The sequence below is a fragment of the Mesoplodon bidens genome (genome assembly GCF_964165515.1).
Source record: "Mesoplodon bidens genome assembly, chromosome: 1".
NCBI lineage: Eukaryota > Metazoa > Chordata > Mammalia > Artiodactyla > Ziphiidae > Mesoplodon > Mesoplodon bidens.
The window spans coordinates 28,955,807-28,974,624 of record NC_138176.1 but is presented as its reverse complement, the minus strand read 5'-3'; the positions used below and the strand labels follow the sequence as shown (position 1 = coordinate 28,974,624).

General features: G+C 55.3%; 1 protein-coding gene across 5 annotated transcripts in view; it reads left to right on the top strand.

Annotated features, from left to right (window-relative positions):
* Positions 1-1,654: 1,654 nt before the first annotated feature.
* PAX2 (paired box 2) overlaps positions 1,655-18,818 on the top strand; it is an 81,716-nt gene continuing 64,552 nt past the window's right edge. For 3 of the 5 annotated variants that reach the window (XM_081225144.1, XM_081225140.1, XM_081225142.1), the window contains exons 1-4: positions 1,655-1,734; positions 2,818-2,928; positions 6,506-6,674; positions 7,420-7,617. In XM_081225144.1, the coding sequence (XP_081081270.1) occupies positions 1,722-1,734; positions 2,818-2,928; positions 6,506-6,674; positions 7,420-7,617 (491 nt within the window). In that variant the 5' untranslated portion in view covers positions 1,655-1,721. The remainder of the gene's footprint in view (positions 1,735-2,817; positions 2,929-6,505; positions 6,675-7,419; positions 7,618-18,818) is intronic. The other 2 variants (XM_081225141.1, XM_081225143.1) reach the window with 1 other exon arrangement.

The window sequence follows — 18,818 nt, the reverse complement described above, 5'->3', positions numbered from 1 at the left end:
AGAAAAATCTGTCTGTGTGTGGAGAGGGGTCCTGCCCACAGTCCAGTTTTTCCAAGAGTTCAGACTCCCTAAGACAACTTCCTAGACCAACATAGGGAGACCTGCGGCAAAGGGCTCCTTCCGTTCTGAGCTCCTCTCAGTAAGGACCCTTCCTCGAAGTGGCCCCCTCATCCTAATTCTGGGTTAATTACCTCCCTGAAAGAAGCCCAAGGCTGTACCAGCTAATAACACCTGAGAGCCCTTTGCTCCCAGGCCCGGGAGCCTTTTCCTTTAGGCTGCCCGGAACTGTTTTCCTTTTTCGCTCCCCACACCAAGTTAGTGCGTGTTCGTGGGGTTGTGAGGCCAAAGCAAACCCGGGAGCGCCATCTGCAGGTCTCGAGAGGAAGAGGCTGACCTTTGGGGCTGGACCCTGCGCCTTCCACCTCCAGCCCGAGGGAACCAGCTTGGCCGCCCAAAGGAAGTGGGGGTGAGGGCTGGGAGGGAGGGGGCAGGCGGGAGGGGATTTTTCCTCCCAGAAGTTACTTCGCAGGTGGATTAAGCGGATTGGGCTCTGGAGGATCCAGGAAGGAGAGCAAATGACAGGATCCCAGCGGATCCGGCCTCCTAAAGAGTGGGAAGCTCGGAACCCGGTCGGGCTGAACCTGGCCCGAACCCCGCCCGAGGATGAAGGGCGCTCTGAAAACCCAGGTGCAAGAGGCCCTGTAGGAGTTTCCTCCTGCCTGAGTTGGGCGGGTTCGGCCCCCAACCTAGCTGCCGCCTGGGCGCCGGCCAGAGGGACAGCGGCGCGAGTCCGCGGCGCTTCTGCGGGCGCCAGGGTCGGCAGGCAGGGGCTAGAGTCGCCTCGAGTACCGGCTGCAAGAGCGCAGCGCCGGCTTCCCTGAGCCGCCCTTTCGCAGACCCAGAAAGGGGAGGAGGAGGGAGCGAAGGAGGGAGAGTTAAAACATCAGCTGAAGTGCCAAGATGATTTATGAGACGAGGGAAAATATTTCATAAAGATCTCCCGGATATTCTGTACTTAACCAGTTAGGAGACAAAGGGCTTCTCCTGCCTGGTGCGTGCGAGCGGACCTGAGCGAGCGAGGGAGCGAGTGCGGAGGAGGGCTGCAGAGGCTGGACCAGCTGCCCCGGCAGGAGCGGGTCCGGGCCGAGCGCGCTGCGCCTCCTGCGCTTGCTCTGGATCCGCCGAGCTGGCAGCGGGCGGCGCTCAGCCTCGTTCACAGCTTCTTCTCCCCAGCCGGGGAGAGCGAGCCGAGCCTCGGTCTCCCGCGTCCTCAGCCGTCAGCGACTAGTCGTTCTGCACTGTCTCCCCAAGCCCCCTCCCCGGCCACCCGAGGGTCCAGGAGCCAAGTCCCCGGGCTCTCGCACCGTCCGTTGGGTCCCACTGAGGCAGGTGGGTTCCCGCCGGAGGTCTCCAGCTCGATTCTAAACCGAGCGTTCTGGGCTGTCCAGACCCCGTTAGGCAAGGGGACGAGGGAAGCCCTGCGCGCAGCCGTGCGTGGGACGAGAGAGGAAAAACTGCCGGACACTTTGCCCCGGAATGAGAATTGGGGATATGTGGGTGGGGAGTTACCTCAGGAGGGACAGGCGAAAGGGAAGGACCAGAGAGAGGAAGGAAGAACCAGGAGGAACGGAAGGGAACTGAGAGCTGAGAGTAGGGGAGATAGGAGTAGGGTTGCGGACCGAGCTCGGGGCCCCGTGGCTCATGCGGGCACTGGCCAGTGGATGGCAGGGCTGGGTGAGTTGGGACTTCGAGCCGGCTTCCGAGCGTGTCGCGTTCTGCGACCCTCAGTCGTTGCCTGAATATTCATTAGACTGGCCGCTCTTTATCCTTATCTAACGTTTATCTTATCGGCGAGTTTCGTTTCTCAATGTAGTTTTAATCCCAGGCTCCCCTCCCCCTCCCCCTGGGCCGCTCCCCTGCCCTGCCCTCCCCCTCCCTCCCCCTCCCCCTTCACCCTCTCCTCCCTCCCTCCCTCTCTCCCTCCCGTTTCCCCCTCCCCTGCCCTCCCCTCGCCGGCACCGGAGTGACAGGCGCGGGGCCCTCCTCGCCGAAGCTCGGGGCTCCGGCGCTGGCGAATCACAGAGTGGTGGAATCTATTGCCTTTGTCTGACAAGTCATCCATCTCCCAGCGCGGGGAGAGGGAGGGGGTCTGGAGGGGGCTTTGCAGCTTTTAGAGAGACATACACCGGGAGCCGAGGCTCCAGTCTCCGGCCGAGTCTTCTCGCAAACGCAACCCACCTGGGGCCAGTCCAGTGCTGCCGGCGTCCCTCGGCTCCCTCCTTTCTTCCCTCCCTCCCGGCTCTTCGGCCGCGGCGGAGCGCGCCAGCCTTTTCCGGGGGCGGGGGCCCGGCTCGCGCTCTCCCCTCCCGAAGGCGCCCGCTCGGACATCCCGAGGATTGCTACTTCTTTGCCAACTTCGCCAACTCACCGGCACTTGGAGCGGCCCGGCTCCCCGCCCGGCGCCCTCGGGCCGCCCCTGCTCCTCGGCTACTCCGACCGCCGCCTCTGGATGAACGGGTTCCAGGGGAGCTGAGCGAGCCGTCTCCCCCGCCCAGCCTCAGCCCTGGCCGCAGCTGCCGCGCGCGCCATGCGCCCCCAGGTCCCTCCGGCCCGGCTTGCCACCCCGGGGCCGTTCTGCTGACCGCCCAGCCCCGCGCCCCGACGGTGGGAAGTTCCGGGCGCTGCGGTTGCAAGCTCCGGCAGGCCCGGGAGGAGTCCCCGCGGGGAGCGCAGCGCGGCGCCCCCCCGCCCCCGAGCGCTCCGCCGCAGCCGGGAGCTCACCCCCCGCCCCCACCGTCCCTCCCTTTTTTCCTCAAGTCCTGAAGTTGAGTTTGAGAGGCGACACGGCGGCGGCGGCCGCGCTGCTCCCGCTCCTCTGTCTCCCCATGGATATGCACTGCAAAGCAGACCCCTTCTCCGCGATGCACCGTGAGTACCGGCGCCCGGCTCCTGCCCCAGCTCGGGGCTCCCCGTCCCACCCGGTCCCGTCCTGCGCGGCCCTGGCTCCCCACGCGCTCAGGTCCCATTTTGGAGGCCACCCTGGCTTCTTCTGGTCACCCCTTTCGTTCTTCCTCATTTCCCGGTGTTTCTAAAGCCCCCAGTTTCTCTCCCTTCTGCCTTGTCGCTCATACTTCTTCTACCTGCCTTCCTACCTCCCTGGTGCCCATCACCCTCCTTCCTTCCACCTGCTTTTTCTTAGGTAGTGGATCCACAGCCCCTGACCCTGGCTCCAACCACTCTACTCCCTGGCCACCCTCTTGACTGGAGCTGGGGGACTAATGGACAGGCAGTTTTCAGGGTTTTGTGTTGTGTTGTGTTTTCTTTATCTTCTCTCTTTCTCTCTCTCGGCCTCCCCCTCCTCCCTCCCCTCATCTCTACCTTTCTGGAACTTAGAGTGTGGTGGTCCAGGAGGAGACTCCCAGCAAGGGCAGCCTCAGTGTCAGGACAATCAGGCTGAAGAGTGTGGGGGTGGGGTGCCCCCTTCTGACCCTCAGCTCCCAGCACCTCCTGGCCCTGCCAGCCCAGCCAAGGCTTCTTGTGGGCTGGTTTGAAATACTTCCTTCCTCTTCTTTTTTTTCCTACCTTCCATCCTACTCCTTCCCCTCTTGTCCTGGAGTTGGGAGTCTGAGATTGGCAGGACGTGGTGGTCATCTTTCTCTGCCTCTCCCTGGGAGATGCTCTAAAAACAAAGAGGGATTCCAAGGAGCAATCGAAGTCTGTGAGAGATCATGTAGAAGAGCCTTCCAGGCGATCCCTGGGTAGAGCAAAGCTTAGCTTCTAGTTCTGGAGGCTCCTTGCTGGGCTCCCACTACCTGGTAAGGATGGGCCAGCCAGTAACCTGGCCAGGGGATAGGAAAAGAGGGAGAAAAGGAGGGGGGAAGAACAAAAGGAAGGCAAATGCCAAAGCTGGGGAGAAAGGAGAGAGAAATCAAAACAAGGGGGAGGAAAGAAGAGCCAGAAAACAGAAAAAAGTGTTACAGGAAAAAGGAGAAGGGGAGAAAAGACATTTAAAACTAGGAAAAGAGAATTATTTTAATGAAATTTGAATTTATCTAATTCTTGTCATATGTCTTTAGCTTGGAAAACAATTCAGAGGTATTTTTTGTTCAGAGGTATTTTTTGTTTGTTTTGTTTTGTTTTGCCGCCTTCTTTTTTTAAAGATAAATAGATTCTGAATAGAAAACTTTCCCTCCTCTGTAGGTTAATAATCAAGGATGATTTGTAACTTTTCACAGGGAAACTTTTTAGACCTGGCTTGGATCTGTGCTTGGGACAAGAGAGCCTAGGAGGGAGAGCTGTATTTTTCTCTAAGCATATATTTAGCGTATATATCTATATATATCTATATATATCTATATATATCTATATATATATATCTATATATATCTATATATATGCTTTAAAAAATACTCCTGTGACAAAATATATTTCCCTAAATAATTTCCAAGCACAGGAAATCCGAGCCAGGGGCCTCCGGCTGCCGCGGGTTTCTGGGAGCCGAGACTGAAATCCTGACTCCTTTTCGGAGGGAGTGGAACGGGGTACCACGCCGTCTTCGCCCAGCCCGCCGGCCTCCTGGCCCCGCTGCCTCTCCTCTTTTGCCGATTCCGCGGGGGATCTGCCGAGTCCTGGCCGCCCAGTGGGTGCCACTTTGAAACCGAAAGGGTAGCAAGGCGAGCCGAAGGTGGTCGGAGGAAGGGAGATATCGCGGCGCGGGCGGGCTGGCCGGCCAGCAGCGGCAGCCCGAGTCGGCGCCGGCGGCAGTGGCGCATTCCAGGCCCGACTCAGCGCAGGTTCTCGGCCCCAGCCCTGGACTCCCGCCGTGCCCCCTTCCTTTACCCACCCCTTAGATTGGGGTCGAGGGGCTGGGCCCGGAGCCCGGGGAGGCTGAATTATTCATCTTTAATCTGCCCGCAGCTGCCGCCTTTTCATACCGGTAACGCGAGTTCTCCCGGGGCCTAAATTATTGATGGTTGGGTTTGGAGGGAGGGGAGGGGTGAGGAGCGGGGCTAGAGGTAGGGAGCCTAGCACGGATGAGGGGTAGAATAAGAGGCTCCGGCCTCCCTCCCGCCTCTAGATCAGAGGCCTCTCCCCAGGGGTTTCGCCGGCCCCTATTCTCGGTCCCCCAGAAGGGAACGGGAGAGAAGCGAGTCGGGTGCAAATGTCCCCGCTTTCTCCGAAAGTCGCCTGAGGCTAGCAGGACAGGGACTGCAGGTTGCTGGCCTGGTCAGGTCGGACTCTGCCGCTAGAACTCTCTGCGGTTGGATTGCTCAGTAACTGCGGCTGCAGGTTGATGGCTTTGGGTGCAGGATTTCTAGACTGCTGTCAGCCAGGGAGAATGGGGCGCCAGGCAGCGTCCTCAGGCCTGGCATCCGGCGACCACCTCGGCTCCGAGGTTGGGAGCCTGCGCCGGAGTCTGGTTGGAGACCCAGCACCCTCCTCTTGCCCAGGAGAGCAAACGCCGTTGCTGCCCGGTTTCCTGAGTGGCTGCGGAGGTCTAAAAGGTCAGATGGACACGAGCTGGCTCGGGCTGGCTGCACAGGGTGCCCCGTGTGCCTTCAGCCCGCCTGGGCTACCTGTACCATGCGTCCTGAGCGAGGCCGTGGGCCCCAAGCCTAGCGCAGCGCGGCAGGCGGACGAACCCAAGCAGTCTGCGTTCTGTGGCTGCTACCCCGGCACCTTGCCGCTCTCCGCTGCCTCCCCGTCTCCGAGCGCAGCAGATTCTGGGCCCCTGCCTCTTCAGCCTTCCCTCCTCCACTTGGCTTTCTTTGAACTTTAAACACTACAGAGGCGAAGGGGAAATATGGCTCCCCAAATATCTAAAGATAGAAAACATAAAGGAAAGAAAAGCTCCCCATCAGAAAGCAAAACAAAACAAAAACACAGGAAAAGAGGCAGGAAAACTCTAACTCCAATTAAAAATAAATACAAGAAAAGAGGTAGGGAGCAAAAGGGGGGATGTCAGGGACTTAGGCCCTCTCTGTGCTTGGAGTCCTTATGTACAGAGTCAACCGGACCCAAACACCCCAGAATCATCCGCCTCCAAGCAGGCTCCTACAACTCCCTCTTGCCTGCGGCTCAGGCGGGATTCCGCACCGCTCCGGTTCCTTCCTCCGCCCGGCCCTTCCTGTCCTCTCTTCCCTACATTCTTTACTGCTGGCATTAATTCCCACTGTGCTGTTTTTCTCCCCCTCTTCCCTTTTTTTCCCTCTCGCCCCGCTTCCCCATTCCTTCCGTCACTTTCTCCCTGGCGTCGCACCGGTCTTAGAGCCGCGTTCTTTCCCAGCCCTCCGCCCAGCATCTGCGCTTCCGCGTTTCTGCAGCTCCGCAGATTCCAGTCCCTAATCCTCTGCATTGTGGTCGGCGGCCTTCGTTCTCCCGCGAGTCCGGGAACATGCCCTTCCGCCCTGCCTGCTCCCTTTGCACGTCCTGGGTCGCGGACCCTGACTAATGGCCGGTCCCTGCTGTGTGTGGGGTGTTGTTTTTTTTTCTTGTCTCTCCCCAGCAGGGCACGGGGGTGTGAACCAGCTTGGGGGGGTGTTTGTGAATGGCAGGCCCCTGCCCGACGTGGTGAGGCAGCGCATCGTGGAGCTGGCCCACCAGGGTGTGCGGCCCTGCGACATCTCCCGGCAGCTGCGGGTCAGCCACGGCTGTGTCAGCAAAATCCTGGGCAGGTGAGGGCCTCGGAGCTACCCCTGGGAGATGCCCTGTCTCCTTTCCTGTTTGGAAAGCCCTGGGTCTCCAGCCGAGGGCTTGGCTAAAAGTCGAGGTCGCCAGTGGGAGAGGGAGGCCCCTGACTGGGGCTATCTGGAGAGCTGCTCCTTTTGGAGAGGGCACTCAGGTGGTGACTGTGGCCCCAGAAGAGAGGGTGGAGCAGGGCCATCCAGCACCTGCCCCGCTCCAGGGACCTCAGTGGGAGATAGCCTGATTCCAGTCTTCAGAAACGGAAGGACAGCTCTTCCCTTTGGAAGGGAGGGTTGCAGGAATAGGGTGGAAGGTAAAAATGGGTCCCTGAGAAGAGAAAAATCAGCTTGGGGAGGTAGAAGGTTGGCCCTGGTTCCCATAGGGTCCCTGTGCTCTGTGGGAAAGGTCTGGAGGCCTCCAAGTGCTGTTCCTCCCGCTCTTCCCAAATGAGGGGCCGGGCTTCCACTCCCAGGGGCATTGATTCCAGCTGCTGTGCGTGCAGCCTTTGGTATGGCCACCTCCAGGGAGGGAGCGTCCCTGGTGTCCCTCCCCTCATCCTCCACTGCGTCCCTGCCCTAGCCAAGTGGACTCTGGAAGCCGGTTCAGACACTCTGGGCCTTTTCCCTCCGTGCCACTGCCTCAGGCGGGAGAGTGGCTCAGCGGCTCCGGCGCCTGCAGCGCCCTGTCCCTGCCACCACTGGCTTCTCGCTGACCCCGCCGGTCTTCCCGGCGCAGGTACTACGAGACCGGCAGCATCAAGCCCGGAGTGATCGGCGGCTCCAAGCCCAAAGTGGCAACACCCAAAGTTGTGGACAAGATTGCCGAATACAAGCGACAGAACCCGACTATGTTCGCCTGGGAGATCCGGGACCGGCTCCTGGCGGAGGGCATCTGTGACAACGACACAGTGCCCAGCGTCTCTTCCATCAACAGGTGAGCAAGCCACGGCGGGCTGCAGGGTGGGGCTCCAGCTCCCAGCTCCTACCCACCAGGGCTTTCCCCAGCACCGGTCTCCGTTCTTTCTTCGGCCTCTGCCTGCCCTTGCTCCTGCTCCCAGCTCCCAGGTCCTTTGGGCAGGGAGAGGGGACCTGGAAGGCAGAGAGATAGACAGACAGACAAGGCTGTCTCCAGCTCAGGGCTGGGTATTCCCTGCCAGGCTTCTCCCACTGGCGTCCTGGAAATGAATCCAAGTGTTTGTGGTAATTAAGACTCCAAGATTACGCGCCTCGGTATCTAGAGACAATCACAGCCCACAGCCGAAGCCTTTAAAATGACCAGTGTCTATTCATCGCCTCCAAACAGACTTCCCTTTCTAAAGGCATGCTCCCTTCCGCAGGGGCAGCCGCCTGTCCTGGCTCCCCCGCCATCCCTGCTGACTCCCACAAAGCTGGCCTCCCGGGAGCCCAGGCCTTGCTAGCCAGCTCCTCACAAATTTCCGGCCTATTACCACCCGTATCCAGGCCTGCAGAGCAAACGCCAACCATCAGCCAGCCACTGGCAGGGAGGAGAGGAGCTAGACCAGGAGTGGGATGCCGGGTCAGGAGGGAGACTCTGGACCCTGAGACTGAGCCTTAGGAGATGCCTCCAACCACCTAGAGTACCTATGTCCAGGCCTAAGCCTGTGCTGATGACAGGCTCAGGCACAGGGGGACAACTCAGGCTGGATTCAGCTCGACATATAGTAGCACAAGATAGTCAGTCTCCCAATCTCTGAGCCACTCCAGTGTGCCCTCTGGGACCCGTGCACACTCCATGTATGTACCCCCCGCCCCCGGCCAGTGTACACATGTGGCAGGTACAGCACATAACAAGAACACTGGACATGGGAACCCAAGATGGCTTTCCCATCACGGAACTGTACAACCCGATGTCAGCGGAGACCCTGTGCAAATTCCAGACAGCCTTGGCCAGCTTTTCTACCCCCGCCCCACGCATTGTAGGGCAACACCCCAAATGAGAAGAAGGCTGAGGGTTTCATACCCTGGTTTTTCTTTACACTCTTCGTAGGCTCATTATCAGGACAACTAATAATTCAGCTGGTGCCTTTTTCTGAAACTGGCATCACGTATCAAGGGTTTTTTTTTAATATTTTGCAAATGAAATGGAATTATCCCAAATCATCCTGAAAACAGCAGGTAAAATTAGCTGGTAGAATGTACCTTGGCTAAAGAAGATTCCCTCTGCCACACTTGTGCTGTAACGTACTGTGAGGCGACCCCAGAAATTATCCCAGTGTGTGCCATCTGTATTAAAATGGTTATTCAGTTATGAACAGGGTAACATAATACTGATCAGCTAATTATACACCCTCCGAAAATTCTCTAGCTCCCTGGGCCTGGCTCAGCTAGGTATTGAGAGCATAGTGGTTTGACATTCAGATACCTTCCAAAGGAGCTGGAGAAATTCTCCTGGTGGTTTGGGAGAGGAATGAGTCTGTTGCATTTCAAAGCCAGAGGAGGAAGCTGGGGAAGCTTTGGGGCTGGGGCAGGAGTGGCGGTGAGAGATGGGAAGGGGCCAAAGCGTCGTCTCCTCTCAGCCTCTAGGCTGGCTGCTGGTCTTGGGAGTGAGTTGGAACCGAGGTCTTGGGAGGAGAGCAGCCCTGCTGAGGAGCAATGTTGCTGGGACTGGGTGCTGGTGTTCTGGAGAACATTTGGTAGAAATCTTGTTGTTGTGATAGGATCTGCAAGCCGGTGGAGGAACCCAAGATGTGTTTGGTCAAGGCAATGTGCTTCTCTTGATGTGTGGAGGATTGGAGCAATCAAGGCAGGTGTGGTCGCAGCACCCCTTGCCTAGCACTCTGTCTAGCACCCCTTCTCCCCCCTCTCCCCAACATACACCCCTCACTGGCCGAGATGTTTTGGGCAGCTGGCTTATACAAAAGTTTGGGAATACTCTCATCCTGAAAAGCCACAGAGAGCAGGGGACATATGACCCCAGGATCAAGCTCCAGAGGCCTTGAGGTGCTCTCACCAGAACTGAGAGAAAGTAGAAGAGTCAGCTGCTAGTGGGATGAGAGTGGGAGAAGGAACGGCTTCAGCTTGACAGCTCTGACAGCCGCAGAATTTGCTCAACACGGAGCCCTATCACCTGAGGGGCACGGAGGCTACCTTTGGGTGTGGGAAAATAGCCATCTGTGGACAGGTGTTGCTGGAGATGGCAAGGGAGTGGGAGGAGAAGAACGGGGAAGCCACCGGCAGCGTGGGCAGCCAGCCCTGGGTCTGCAGCTAGGCTTCCTGGCTTGCTTTGTCAACAAGGCACAGTCAGGGTATTCTTGCTTTTGCTTTGGGACAGAATCCTACCGTGACTCATACTTGGGAAAGAATTCTGGGGGCTTCCCAGTGTGCTGCCGAGTCAGGACTGGAGGCATGCACCTGGGCCCATGCCCTTAGTGTCATCCCTCGAGGTGCTTTGCTCTGAAAGGGAGGGTTTATCTGAGATGCGTTGCTTCAACCCCAAACCTGCTAAAAGCGGGATTTCTGCTGGCGCTGCTGATGCCAGGAACTTTGTGAAATCTCACTTGCGGTAAGGAAGAGCCTACAGATTTTCCTCTGTGTAGAAAGTGTGACGCATTGGGGACCGGGTGGTTCTTGAGTTTAGCGCTTTACTGTTGGTTAGGTGCCCACTTGTGTTGGGTACTTTATAACCCTCACGGTAAGAATGTGCCCGTGCTGGCCGTTGGCAAGAAAGGAAATCCACACATGCTTATCCACCTGAGCCAAATCATGAGGGTTTTCATCTTCTCCTCCCCAAAACAGTTGCTGTTGCCACACTTGAAATATACTGTTATGGTTATAAACTAAATTGCTTTTCATGCTTTAAAAATGGTTTGGGCTTTTTCTGATCCTGTCGCGATAAAGGCTTGGACATCCAGCCCCCATTCTCCACTGGCAAATCCTCATAGAAGTACCTCTCTGAGCCAATGGAGTAGGTCAAAGAGGCCTCCCAACCTCACCCTCACCCCCAGAGACCACCGTCAAAAATCCGGAGGGTTGACTAGATTGCTTAGCATGTGGCATTTATTTGAATGACTCTCAATATTGGGTTACTGATCGCTGAGCGTGGAGTTGCCAGCTCTTCAGCTTGTACACCACTGCTGTAGAGGGCGGGTGTTTATAAACAGGTGACTTGAGATTGAAACCTGGTGTGGGAAATGGCCCGGAGTGGGGAGGAGATGCAGGGAGATCCAAGCTGCTGAAAGGGAAACAGCCACCTAGTTACGTTGCTGAGCAATTGGCTGGGCAGGAAGGATTTTCCTGATTATATGCCAGAGTCTTCAGGTTTGGCTCTTGCTCTGGGCAGGGAATATAGCTTCTTTGAAGGCACAGGCGCAAACTCCAGATACAGTCTAGGGTTACTGAAGATCCCCTGAGGGCACTGTCTTGGACTGAGCTGACAAGGAGGCCCTCGCTCTCTTAACTTTTTCAGCCTGCCCTATACTCTTTGGGATCAAGGCACTCTCTGCTCCTAGATCCTTGGAGTGGACCCTCGCAGAGTCAATTTCCCCCCGATCACCTGCTACCCACACTCTCTCTTAGCCTGTTGGGCTCTAAGTGAGCATATTTACTCTCCTAGCAGTGGCAGCACTGGCTTCAAGAAGGCGCCAGCCCCAGGGCTGTTAAACAGTTCCGTCTCGTGTCATCTGCAGGTCTTCGTTGGAAATCTGGCACTGGGGTGACAGTGGCCTAGCTGTTCATTCAAAGGCCTTTCCAAGTAAGCTGGGAGCCACTCATCCCAGCCAAGGGAATGCTGAAGACATGTTCACGGCAGGAGTCTGTGTCCCTTTCTCAGACACAGGTTCTAGAACATTGCACATTTGACTCTTGGACCTGGCTGGGCACAAAGCTGGGCCAGAGAGGCAGCACTGCTTGCCCATCTCCATACCCTTGCAGTTGTTTGGTGGTCAGGGCTGTTGGTCTAGTGGCAAAGAGCCAAGGCAAGTTGGTAGGTTAAGAAGAAGACTTCTCCCCACAGAGGAAAGGGAAAAGTAAGGATAGAGAACTTGCTTTCTGTGGCCCTGGGCCTACTGGATCACGCCACCTATAGTGGACAGACATGCCAGTTTCTGTCTGAAAAGCCTTGCTCACCTGTCCTTCCCCAGAGAGCATCTCCTGCTGCTGAGGCTGCCCGTCGTTAGAACAATGTGTGAAATAGTCATGACTGCTGGCCTTCTTATTTCTTAAAATGAGCTGGAGTTGTCCCCCTGAAAAGCCATTTTTGTTCCCTTAGTTATTTTAGACTTCTTGGCCAGCAATTTTATCGGTCTGTTCCCCTGCGGGCAGGCTCCGAGTGGGTGGGCAGGCCACAAAATGGCTTTCAGGTGAGAGCAATGGCTGGTTGCCCTGAGTTCTCACCTCCACTAGCAACTCTAGGAAAGAGGAAGGCAGGAGGGGTTGTCCCTAATGAAAGCTCCAGGTGGGTTTTGGAGGGTGATGCAAAGAGGAAACAAGAGGGGAAAACCCTAAATAAATAAATAAAGTGTGACCAACTATTCTGAGAACTCAATAAAAAAATCACATCAAATATGAAGAGGCATAAATCTTGTATCTGCACAGGTAACCTACTCAATTGCTTTTATTATCGCTCAGGCTGCCTCCATTTATTACCGTCCACAGTCTGGGCAAAGGAGGTTGCGTAGAGGGTGGTCTTCAGTGCAATCCTACACCCCGAGAGGCAACAATCAGCCCATACAGCCAGGGATTTCGATGGGAGCTCGGGAAGGGCCCATTTGTCTGCATGAAAACCAATCAATAACTCTGTAACCAGAGCCCTTGTCACAGGGAAATGGACAACACAACAGTTCAATACAGGGGCCACGGGGGGAATTAACCAAGTGGAGATGGGACCAGGCAGGAGCAGCCCCTAGAGAAGGGAAACGGGGTGCCTGGAGAAGAGAATATTGGGGAGGGGGGAGATGGGGCAATGGCTTTGTGTGCATATTGGCACAAGGTGGGGATTATTGTGCAAAGTAGATTCAGGGGACCAGAGGCACCGTTGGAAGTTGGGGTGGTAAGGAGCAGTTGGGAAGTGGGCTTGTTCCAGTACGCATGGGATAGTGTGGTTGTATGTGTGATGGTGTGTGTTGTGGACAAGAATATTATGCCTCCTTAGAAAGAATAGCGATAGTAGTAACTGGTGCAGAAGATGAACCAAACCCCCCTACACCAGAGCCTGCAAGCTGAAAAGGGGACTCCCTCTGAGCCCACAAAGGAGCGCCTTAAACCAGGGCTCCATTGTCTGCCCCCAGCTCCCTAGATCTTCAGCTCCAGCTACTCTGCAACTTTGCCTCTTAAAGTTCAGGTCCGTCCTTGGCCCTTCCTTGTTGCCGCCTGGAGTTGGAATTCTTATATTAAGAGGAAACTGTATGCTGGAAAGAATTCCTTTCTCACTTCCTGTTCTTTAAAAGAATGCAGTAAAGGGTGTGAACATGGCCTGCCACTTCTCTGAATCCCTGCTGTTTCATCTCAGCACCCCCACCCCCAGGTCAGATTCTCGAAGGGCAAGTTTCTTGCTTTCAGAGTTCAGATTCATGCAGGGGAAGCTATGCCCAGTGCTGCTCACCCAGCCACGTGGGTGAGCCTAGAGAAGAGAGAAGGGGCCCTGATAAATCTGAGGAGTGGGCAACAGTGTCTCACAACCAATGCCCTAACGACAAGTAAAATATTAAATGGGTGGAAAATTAAATCGCTGTGGGTTTATCTGTCTACCACTAAACTACTGGGTTGAAATGTTTTTCTCCTGTTGAGCAAGTTATTTGTTTTGGTACTCTAAAGGTGCAGCTTGAATGTATTCATGATGGTTTGTGGGCATAGAGATTGATATCTTCAGGGTGTGTGGATTTGTGTGTGTTTGTGCCTACCTGTGTCTGCTCTTAGGTAAATGGGCTCTGAGGCCAAGAGGAGGAAAAAGAGGAAGACCTGCAGTCACAGACAAAGGCTGGACACCTTGTCCTTGGGACCATCCAGTCAATCAGTGAGGCAGTCATTGGGCCCTTGGGCAGCAATAATAAGGCTGGGTTGAAGATTTCTCATTTCATAATTTGGGAAAATTGGGGCCAAATTTTTCTTCAATTTTTATTTGCACTGGAACACTCCATAGTCTAGTTAGGCCCCAGTTAGAGGGGCTTTGCTGCAGCGATGCTGCCTTTGTGATAGAGAGCTGTGTGATCCACTGTCCATCTTCAGTTCAACAGTTGAGTCCCAGCCCCGTTGGCAGAACTAGTTAGGGACCAACTGCATAAGCAGCCAAGAAGATGCCCTTCCTGGTGCACCCCCTTCCTTCAGAGTTACGGTGCAGTGGCCCACCAAGTGACCTGCGGGTCCCCCAGCAGGAGGCATGTCAGCAGCACTGGGACACGGTCATTGTCAGAGCTCTCCCAACGGCCAGGCCCCAGGCTCAGCCTCCAAATCCTTCCCCAATAATCCAGGTGCCAGGGAAATAAGGAAGAAGCTGAGTGCAAGGAACACATAACTGGGAACTAGAGAAGGCTTGGACACCAGACCAAGTAGAGCATGATGGCAGAGGCAGATGCCTGCGGTCTCCTGGGGAGGGCTGGGCATAGGGGAGCTGTTGAGGGTGTAGGAAACCAGAAGAGGATGACCTGGGACTGGAAAAGAAGAAGCAAGGCCCTGTGTAGACCTGGGAACTCTCAGGTAGGAGGGGAAGTCATGTAGGAGGGAGACGGGAGAGGCCATGGAGCCAGGCTCCTCTTGTAGCTCATCCTCACCAACCACAAAAATAACGGGACTCTTTCTTTCAGTTTTTGAGAGATAATATGATAAGAAGATATTTTGTGTTTTTCATGTGAGAGAGAGAGAGGCAGGGTCGTTGGCATTCTGGAGAGGTTCGGGTTTGTTGTGGGCTGTAAGGGGAGAAAAGTAGTGCCCCAAAGTCCAGACTGGCGAGAATGTGTTAGTGGAGCTGCCGTGTGGCTGCAGGGGGTCGTGAGCACAGAGGCCTCCAGGACCCCGGCGGGGAAGGTTAGCAGGAGAACCTACAATGCTGAGACAGAGGTGGTGAGAACTGAACAAACAGGAGCTGGAGTGTGTAGGCCCAGCCTAGAGGCATTGAGATTTCGTTTTTTAAAACTCTGTGCTGGTTAAATAAAACACATCTCCAGGCCTGATTAAGTTCATGGGCCAGCGGTCTGCAGCCCCTGGTCTGTGTAACTGCCCATAACTTATCTCTCTGCTTCAGACCAGAGCAGTAATCTCAGTGCAGGTACAGGGGATGTGACATTTCCGGAGCCCCTGAGTCCAGAAGCCCCCGAGGAAGGGAAGTGGGGGTGAGGTGTAACTCCCCACAGCTAGAGGAGGGGAGGGGGAGATGCACATGGAAAGCGAAGGACAAAAGTAAGGATGAGGAGGAAGTGAAGAAGGAGGTGACGAGGCTGAGAGGTGAAAGGCAGAGTCCTGGGAGCTGGGACGGGTTGCCTGGGAACGGAGCACGTGAAAAGATTGCAGGGAACCAGAGCTCTGGGCGGCTGGTACAGCAGGCTGGCGGGGCTGCCTCTCGGAAGGTTATTAAGGAGAAGAGGGGAGGCCAGCCAGGGAGGAGACAGGTGGCAGAGCAAAGGAAGTGGCATGAGAGGTCAAGTCACAAGACCTGCAGCCCACGGTCACCCATACCAGGCAGAGCACCGCAAGGCAGGCCGGCAGTGGATGTGGTGCTGCTGCAGTGCAGCCGCTCAAGCCTGGTGCCCGGCAGAAGGGAGAGTGGGAGAGAGGCCAAGAGGAAGGGAGGGAGGGCCTCGCTTCCTGGGTGTTCCAGGTTAGAGCCCCCTCCACCCAGCCTCTGGCCACTTTGCTCTGGACTTCCTCCTCTGCCTGCCTTCAGCCTGCCATGCACTCCTCTGCAGTGAGCTCCCTCTGCAGCCATCCAGAAACAGAGGAAGCCAGAGGACGTGCCAGGTGGCTCCTGGCGGCTCCTGGCAGGAGGAGGAGAAAGGGCTGTGAGACAGGGCAGCAGGCTGCAAGAGGAATTGTACCCACTTTGTAGGCACAGTCAGGTCAGGAAATAGAAGGACTCAGAGGACTTGGAGAGGGCAGGAGGGCAAGAAGGGAGAGCAGCAGGGGCCCTGGAGCTTGAACAAATGGGAGTGAGCGCTGGGGCGGCCGCCCCTGGTCCACATGCTCCCTTGTGGCCCCAAGGTATTTGCTGGGCTGGTGAAGGAAGCCAAAGGCAACCAGGAGCCTCGTGGATGGCATCTAGCCTGACAGGTTACAGAGATGGTCACGGAGGAGACCCCATTCTGCCTTTTATCCTGTGACCTTTTGTTGTAATTCTAGAGGACAAGATGGTGCCCACCCGTTATGTGTGGTACCGAGAGGGGTTGGTGCCTCTGTGTTGGGAGCCTCTGTGTGGCTCTGTTTTGGGAAGAGTGTGTGGGCTCATGGTATCTGGCTGAGCCTGGCATTCAGGTCCTAGGAAGCTGTCTAAACGGCCCTGACACTACAGGGAGCTTTTCAAGTCGTCCGTCCTGTCCAGCGAACAACGGCAAACTGGTAGTTGGCCATTCAGAGGGCTGAAGGCATCTTTTGGTCCCAGGATGAAAGCCTCTGCCGTCACTGGGATGGCCCGCCTGTTTGGGGTGCTAGCAAATGTTATCTGGAAAGCCTGGGGTTGAATGGATGGTCAGTGTCCCAGTGGGTGGATGAGTGGGGGTCCTGTCAGGTGCACAGAGGGTCCCAATTCGTTTAGTCTGTGTGCAGGCACATGTGCACTTGCTCTGCTAGAGGTGAGGGTGTAGAGCTGTGTGCAATGCTGGGGTGGTGCATGTGTGTGACATGCTGCTAGGAAAACTGGCAGCAGCTGCTTGGCTTGTGTCTGCTGAGGTCCTCGTAGGGAGTGTGCATTTAGGTAGGGACAAATGTCAAGCTATTTTCTCCTCTTATCATCTGCAGAGTGCATACCTCTCCTCCCTCCCCACATCCCTTATCCTTTCTATTCTCTCTCTCCTCTTCATCATTACTCAGGTTAGCTGGTTTGGGTTAGGAGGCCAATTAAGGAAGAGTGAAGAGAATTTAAGATGAGGAAGGCCATCCTTCCTCTAGGGACCAAAAGAAGTATTGTGTTCCCCCCACTCTGCTCTGATTCCCTGAGGAGCTGACACCAGGACAGGCGGCCTTCCCACAGGCTGGGACTGGGAGAGCCAGAGAAAAGGAGGTATCTCCAGACTTGAGACTTGGGCTCCTTTCCCTGGTCACCACGGGCCTGGGAAGGAAAGTCTAAGAGAGCCCAGGATGAGGGAGAAAAAAGGGTAGAAAAGAGATGGCCAAAGACAGAAGGTGAGAAGCAAGAGCCAGCTGTGTGACACCAACCAGCCCCAGCTAAGGCCTGGTTTTGGCCACAGAAATGGACTGGCTGTGTGTGTTGGGAAGGTTGGGGGAGGGGTGTCTTTTTCTTTTTTTTCTTTAGGGAAGAGGCTCTAAAGTCTTTTAGCCAGTCTGCTGGGCTGACCACTCAGCTCTTTGCAGAGGGTACAGCCCTCCTAGAAATCGTGTGCGCCCTCACTCTCACACCCTCTGACCTCCCATCCCAGCACACATTTGTCTCTTCAAAGCCAAGTTAAAGGGAAGTGAGGGTGGGGGAAGAGGCCTCAGGAAGACAGCTTGGAGGGCAGTGCAGACTCCTCAGGAGATGACCTCCCAGGTTGGGTACAGAAAAAGTTGAGAGAAATTCATTTCATGGCCAGTGGCTGCTTTAAAAAGGCGATTCCAGCATACGAATGTGATAAATGTTAACTGAGCATTAATCGCATTAAAGAGGGCCCTATAAACTTTTCATTTCTAATTAAATTCGTCCAGTGATGCTGCCCAAGCGAGTACTCTGGGCCTTTGTTTATGTGGAAAATTAAAATGCAAATACAATGGGATTTATTTCCAGGAGTGGAGTGATGGGCTGGCCCCCTGGCTACTGGTCTCCAGGCCTGTCAGGCCAGGTAACTGCTTCTTTGGAGGTTCTGTCCCCCTTGGGACACATTCTAGTGTGAAAGGAGAGGCCAGAGTTCAAGGTCAAATAGAGTTAGAAATAGAGGAGAAGGTGTGGAAAGAATTGAAAAGAAGTAGAAAAAGACAATAGATGGCCCAGAAATAGAGAGAGAGGCATTGTCCTGACTTCCTACCCTCCTCCGCCAACTCCCACCTCTAGGAGAAGGGACCCCAGACCTTGCTTGTGAGTAATGTCATCACAAGCCTCCCCTGCAGTTCAGGGAAGAAGGGTGGATGTGGGAGGGAGAGTTGGGAGAAGCAGCCCTGCCAGGCACATGTGGGCTTGCTCCTCAAAGAACCTAGTGGTCATCAGCACAGAGGACCCAGGGCCTGGATTTATCTCCAGCAGTTTGAGGGTCGGCTGCTGTCCACATAATGGCTTCACTGGGCTCTTCCTGCCAGTGCCAAGCAGCATTGACACAGGGCAGTGGAGCATAGATGCTCAAACTGAGGACGCTGTGCATGCACGCCCGCACGCACGCAGCCTTCTCGAACGTAGAGAGAGCCAGTCGCTCATGAGAATAAACAAATGTCCCTTGCAGGGAGTCCTTTAGTGCCCTGATCCCTCTGATAAAAGTGGGAACTCTAAATGCTATTGAATGGAACGATCTAAAGTTCCTATTTACCAAAACGTAAATTAAGCTGAGTGGAGAGAGAACCTGGGCAAGAAAAATCATTTGGGTTTATCAGTAGAGGAACTGAAAGATCACTGTGCTGCCCTATGGCTAGGGAAGTTGTAAATAGCATTAAAAAGTAGAGAGGGAAAGAAAATGGAGGTAGGAGAGATGATAAAAGGCAGAGCACTAAATCACAAACGGGTACATGGGCAAAGTCACAAACCAGATTTATGTCAAGCTTTGCAAAATCTACGGCTTGGACTGACAGTGCGTAGACATGCTACGCACACAGGCGTGAGGCATCTGGAGAGTGGATAAGGCCATGTGGGTATGAGGGTGGATTGACCACCATGTGAGCTGTCTGTGCCGGGTGCTGGGACTGATACATCAACTCCTCCACACTGCGATCTGATGGGGTAGGGTTCTGTAGACAGCCAAGGATACAGCCTTATGCGGTTTTTAAAGGTCTTTGAGCACACGAGTCTCTTGTGAGCTGGATCCACGTTCTAATGAATCTCCAAGGCAGCAACCC